General features: G+C 32.6%; 1 protein-coding gene across 3 annotated transcripts; it reads left to right on the top strand.

Moving 5' to 3' along the window:
• The first annotated feature begins 2,633 nt into the window (after positions 1–2,633).
• Positions 2,634–6,676, top strand: LOC117101325. Of its 3 annotated transcripts, none has more exons than XR_004444269.1 (2): positions 2,634–2,720; positions 3,215–6,676. XR_004444269.1 is itself a non-coding variant. In XM_033241290.1 (2 exons), exon 2 carries the CDS (start codon positions 5,785–5,787, stop codon positions 6,643–6,645), a length of 861 nt encoding a protein of 286 aa, XP_033097181.1. In that variant the 5' UTR covers positions 2,634–2,720; positions 3,478–5,784; the 3' UTR covers positions 6,646–6,676. The 3 variants fall into 3 exon arrangements, 1 of the variants encoding a protein (XP_033097181.1); XR_004444270.1 differs by having other exon boundaries at positions 3,073–6,676; XM_033241290.1 differs by having other exon boundaries at positions 3,478–6,676.
• The last annotated feature ends 249 nt before the right edge of the window (positions 6,677–6,925 follow it).

Below are 6,925 nucleotides of genomic sequence, written 5' to 3'. Positions count from 1 at the left end.
TTTTTTTTAAATCATTATATGCATTTTTAAACGGAAATAATTTAGTTTAAGAGGAATCTAACATCAAATAAACTGCCATTTACATTTTGCAGAAATTACATATTCAATGATAAAATATTCAAAGATAAAAAAAAGCCATGAATAATACTTTTTTTTTCCCCATTTAAATGTTAAAAAATAGCAACAACATAATCTATAAATCAACGTAAATCATGCATTTATTAATACTAAAATAATTTATTTGTGGCCAATTTCAAGGAAGTGGAATCAAAATTTTCCAGAAATTCAATCCGGGTATTAGTAAACCCAACAAACAATGAGTTTATATGAACATCAAATTTTTATTTATTTTTTTTTTTTTAGAAAAAGAGAGTTCTACAATCGAATTAAAGGGTTTGGATGGGGTTCACAGTGTGTTTGGCGGATTGTGGTGTATTTGCAACCAAAAAATAGGTTCTTATAAATATTTCAATTTCTTATTGATATACCAAGTGAGTCAATCATAATTGAATTGTTTGGTTTTCTACAGTGTGTTTTAGGAGGTTTTTGGGATTTAGCAATACCATTTGATCCTACCATAATTACTTTACCCTCACAATTACACGCCATTTTAATTCTTAGCATAATTGCCATATTTACATAACTATGTATATAATATAGTATCTTAGTTTACATTATTTAGTATAGTTTTAGGCACTTAAATTCACTTGGCGGGGAGTAGAAACCAAGTATGCGATTAAATAAGTTGCTTAAATAAATGTATTCCTAATTATTCAGTTTACTTTAAAAACGATATTTGATTAACAAATACTTCATTAAAGTAACTCTAAGCAGAACATTTGTTGAAGTAAAGTAAGCCTCCCTTTTCCCATACATGAACTTGTCATTCAAACACACAATTGATCCACATGCTTTAACTGTTTATTTGCACTGTTTATAACATGTAAAGTTATTGCATTTGATACTTAACAAAAGTGAATTTTGTGGTTATCTATGAGTTGCATATTTTGGTAGTTGAAGTACTGTATGTATGTCATTCCTCTACTTTGTTAGTGGAATAACGTTTTTTAATACTTATTATTGTTTTCTGATAATCTCTCAGTACATTATTTGCATCTGTTGTGTAACTGTATTTGTTATTGATTCAATTCTTGCTTATTTCAGTAATTAAATATTTGAAGATTTAAAAAAAAAATATACTTTCTATTACGGAATTTTTTCATTGGAGCCATTTTTACCTACTTGTCATTCGGGGCCATTTTTACCGGGGCCATTTTTTCCGGGGCCATTTTTCCCTGGGCCATTTTTCCGGGCCATTCTTACCTACATTCGTTTATGCAATATGGGTAATAGGGACGCTGGCGCTCAGCGCATCGGAAACGCGGTCAAATTTCGGTGAATTCGATGTGAATGCAGGTATATTTCTATTGTTTATTTCTTTTGAACTAGCGAAATACAATTTTTTGAAATAAAATGATGAATGAATGAATTATAGGCCTATGTTGAATACTATGTTGATGTGTCGTTGTGCGGATAGAACAAAATTAGATAGTCTACGATGTACTTAGTGGAATTTTTCTGTAGGCGACCAATTATGATTTAAATGGGATGGGAATCCAAATGCACAATATTAAAGCGATTAGGTAAATCTTGTAAGAATTGTAAAATGCTGGTTAAAAATAGAGTGGGAGGGCTGTTACCGTATAGCTAGAAGGTTGATGTGATTTACAAGATTAAATTTCATTGATGATAGTAATGTGTAAAATATGCAACCCACACGATATTATGATAAGCTTAAAATAATCCTTGTTTGACCAAAGCTTGGAGCTTACATGCATTGTCAATTATCTCTTGTCACGGCCTGATTTACAATCCAGTATGGTATGTGACATAATAATAATTATTCTTTAATTGTTCCCATTCAACCTGAAAATTGTATAACATAATCAATATCAAGGCATAGCCTTGGTAATGAAGATTATAGGTTTTGTATCTTCTGCTTTATTTCATTTGTTTGTTAATTAACTTTCTTATTCAATTTATTGCTTAGCTATAATGCACAAGATCATTGTTTTATTATGTACTATTTACAGTTTGTAGTGATGAAACTACAGTATTTATAGTGCAGAACTATTGTGAACCTATTGTGTATCCTATACAAAGTTAACGAGTTCCACTTGTTGTAAAGGTTCTTTGTCTTAATTAGTTCGTACCCGTATATGGTTGTTTGGGTATTTCTACTGTCTGCGTTGGGTGATTGTGGCGCCCTCTACCAAACCCTGTCTCTTATACACATCTAGATGTGTATAAGAGACAGGGATTACGGTAGTGAGGCTATCGAGATTGCTTAAGCGTTTCGTTAGCATTGATTATTATTACAGTATACAATTATATATTGTTATGATTTATTTTACATGATTCTTTATTATGACACGTTTATATTATAAGCCTACTGAAGTTTGATTTAGTATGGTTATATTGTAATTTCTTTAGCGATTGTAATTGTACTTGCTATCCGTAGTTACTGCTACGTGATAATATAGTTCTGAGAAACTATTACTGTTACTATGTCGATTATAGTATAAGTATATAAGTGTATTATCAATGACCCATCTAGATGTGTATAAGAGACAGGTGTACAGTACTACTTTGATGTGTACTAGATTTGGTCGCTGATGTTTGCCGATCAGTTTGTATTGGATAGTTGCGCCATAGTTCTCGTAAGTGTTCACTGTGCATGAACCGATACTATTCTATGTGTAGTTAACGGTCCTACTAAATAGCGCCCGGTAGCGCCCGGTAGCTCCCGGCAGCGCCCGGTAGTCCATGGTGCCGCCCGCTAGTGCCCGGTAGGGTCTCGCATGACGCCCGCTAGCGCCCGGTGCCATAAGTAAAATCAAGCAGCAAAAAAAAAGTTATTTGCCGTAAAATTTTCAGTTCAAAATATTCTTTTCATTTTATACAGAGGGCCTACTCTGGTTTGTAGAGAAATTTCCCTCTGTGCTTTATGTCGTCGCTATAAATAATATTAGTAAAAATTTCAGTTCAAAATATTCTTTTCATTTTATACAGAGGGCCTACTCTGGTTTGTAGAGAAATTTCCCTCTGTGCTTTATGTCGTCGCTATAGGTAACAATCTTTATTAATTAAGTAAATAAGTAAATATTTTGATATTTTCAGATCAATATATTCTTTTCATATTTTTCCCTTTCAGGAACCCAAATGCTGAGGCAGAATTTTATAAGCCACAAGATCAACAGCTTGAAATAAAATATTAATAAATTAATACATAATGAGGTTTTTTTTCCTAATATTTTGTAATGTTGCGTTTTAAACATTATTTGATAGTAAAAAACTGGAGAAATTAGTGCGAAGCACCACTGAATGCCTTGGCCTGTAGGGGAGGAAATCTCATGATTCTTATGCTCTACATTCCACAATAATACAACACTTTTAATACATTTTTATATTCGACAGCGGATAAGCTAAAGGGGTAAGCTGGCTAACGCAAGGATCTCAGAACAATACAAGACGGAGGAACACTCCCACGGAGGAGAGGTTCGAACCAGAATACAATATATAAATGATACATAACAACTTATTCGACTGTACTGATCATTGTTAATCCAGTAAACACCTTTTGTTACCACCTTGCTGCAAGCTGATGAATAGGCTCTATTCAACCTACTTGCTCTATTTATATTCCTACTGTAGAGTATACTATAGGCTTATAATAAGAAGTAACCGACATTAGTATTGTTTTAAATCCAGTAAACACATTTTGTTACCACCCTGCTGAGCAAGCCAAATGTGCTGTAATTTCAGAGTGTGAAATACTGCATAAAATTAAGGCAAAATATCATTATTAGGCACCGGAATATTTAAAAGCAAAGTAGTGCATTAAGCCTTATAATAGACTCATTTATTTATCAAATTACGATGAAGAACGACAAAGCTCAAGTCAGTCTTTATTCGAATTAATACGAGTGAATATCCAATATGAAAAAATAATATACTCGTATCGGTTGAATATTCAATACAGTATATTTATGTTTAAGTCCATCGGATCGGCCGGGTTGTCCCTCTGCTGAGTTATCGGACTCCCACTGCCTAGAATACTAAATCTCAATGATTAATATTTATCCCGTAATTTACCTAATCGAAATGCTCAACTTTATATGGAGATTATAATTAATGATAAATGTTATTTAGGCCTACTTGAATACAATTGTGGTGTCTCTACAGTACCTCCATTCCGGAAAAAAAGCAACCTTTTTGCCTGGAGGGTATGACGTTTCCATCGTGATCTTTCAGACGAATTAATTCTTACAGTATGACGGTATTGATGCACTTTACACATATTTTTACACTATAGAGAGTTTTCGCCATACATTCTTTCAAGAACATAATGTTTTGTGAACTTGCATATTCTATTTTTCAGTAAATATTTCCTCATACACGATATTATTTCTTAATGCATTTTGTTTTGGTAGTTCAAATGTCGAGCAACTTGTCGTCTGTACTTCTACGATAGGCTGTAATCAATAAAAAATAATATAGTACCGTAATCATGTTCTACTTTTCATTACAAGTTGTAATACATAGTAAAAAGTTATACACCTACTCGAGTGTTTGAATTATTACACTTTATTCACATTCTTTACAGAATTTTTCTCCATGTTACCGGGCTTATGTTCATATATACTATTTTTGCAATATGTAATTTATTAAGATAGTATAATACATACTCCAAGTATCGAAATGCACGATCGTGTCGGGATTTAATATTTCGACATTAATTATGTCATCATCAGGATTTATTAATTATCATTAATACGTAATTATTTGTATATAATTGAAGTTCATATACACATATACATGTTATATACAGGGTTCCTGTCGGGCCCGTCCAGTACTCAACATTTCTGCCGACGACCCGGCATCACTATTTTTGCAATTGATATAGTACAAAAACAGTATAGGCTAACAAAATGTTCCGTTACACAACTACTGGAATAGGGAGTTGTTGTTGATTATCAACTCACTCTGGCTAGACAATGAACACGCTTGCTACATCAGATAAGACAAAAGATATCAATTAACGTCTCCGTGGTAACGTTAACTTTTAACGCTACTACTATGGACAGGCATAGTATTGTTGCTTTTTATTGAGCAACAAACGATTGAATCGGTGGCATGAATCGTGTACATATTTGGGTATATAGAATAGCAGGTTTTATTATATTAATATATTTTTATGATGTTTACAATTCTTAATGTGATTTCAATTTGTGCTTTTTTCAATAGTTTTTAAAGTAATTTGTAAATATTATTCAAAACTTACATTTGTTATTCTATGTAACTAAACTATACAATCTACATCAAATGAAAAACACTATAATAGACTATGAAGAAATGTTATTAAACCAACATTATTATTTTTATACGTTCCCATGCAATCATGTTAATGACCAATGAATGCAATGTTGAATGACCACTTTTTTTTTTTTAACGTTTATTGGATAAATGTAGCGTGGATAGAGAATTAACGTGCAATTTATGGTATGGAGAATCCTATGACAAGTATATGAAAAAAGTAATAAAAATTGACAAGATTGCTGTATACAATTGGTGTATAGGAAGTAACACTCTAATGATTTAGGGGAGAAATTCTGGTATATTTCTTAAGAGGTATCAACATTTAAAGGTTGCATGAATTTTCTTTATATTGGGTGAATATTTTGAAACTAATGTAGTCATTGCGATAGGCCTACATTGATATTAATGATATTGTATGTATTTCTTAATTGGGATGGTCTCTTTACGACCTATCACCGGTTTCTATCCCATCTACAATGTAAATTGGAGGACTCAATTGTAGGCTCACAAATGAGTGGAATGAATCTTGTCTTTGGCTCGGATGAAGAGAAGGCCCCAACAAAGGCAGTAAAAAGTGTTTTCCCTTCATCAGATTTAGTGTTATGCATGCAGCACATATCAAAGAATGTGAATCATCACCTAATTAAGATTGGCGTGGAAATCAGCGAAAGAAGAAAAATAATGGATACGATATTTGGCGCAACAGGACTTATGGCATGCAAAGAGGAATATGAATATTTAAAAAAAGCCATGGAGTTGCATGAAAAATATGTAAATGAGGTACCAACATTTGCAAATTATTTTAAGAATTTAACAGATAAATTGTTGGAAAATGTTGTCAAATCTCGTAACAAAAACAAATGGATTCCGTTAGATTGGAAGAATAACTCATGTGAAAGCTTAAATAATATCCTGAAATTAGCAGTGAATTGGAAAACCCTGAAACTGCCGGACTTAATTAATAGAATTAATAATATTGTTAAATTACAGCTCTGTGATATCCGTAGAGCAATACATGGAACAGGCAATTTTAAACTTGCACCATGGATGGCAAAGTTTGCAGTAAAACATGTAAATTGGGTGAAGAAAAGTGAGGCCGAAAAAGAAAATGTATATCGTAAATTTATGAAAGGTCCCAAAAAACTAAACAGTCACATTTGCTCAACGGACGGTGGATTAACTATACCAACGGTTGCTAAGAGTGCCCGAAAACCAGGCCAAAAACACCGTGTGAAAAATGCAAAAACTCAAAAAGTACGATTTTAAATATATGCAAATTATTTATAGAAAAAAAAAATCGCCGTACTTTGCAGAAGAAATTTGACACTTGTTGATTTTTATTTTGGTTTTATACCTAAATACAAGAAAAATGAGTCATTAGCAGCTACAGTACTACCCTGACGAAGCCCCGAGCGAATGAGCAAATACCTTTGGACCCAATATACTCATACAGTATGTTGCTTTATATACTGCTGCTGACTGACTCATTTTACTTACCTTTCATGGCCACAAACATTCATACAATATAATTTTGGAATAATAGGCC

Source organism: Anneissia japonica, unplaced genomic scaffold, assembly GCF_011630105.1.
Source record: "Anneissia japonica isolate Jap-2015-1 unplaced genomic scaffold, ASM1163010v1 scaffold8234_len71918_cov110, whole genome shotgun sequence".
Classification (NCBI taxonomy): domain Eukaryota; kingdom Metazoa; phylum Echinodermata; class Crinoidea; order Comatulida; family Comatulidae; genus Anneissia; species Anneissia japonica.
The sequence above is the reverse complement of the archived record's forward strand: the minus strand, read 5'-3'. Positions and strand labels throughout refer to the sequence as shown.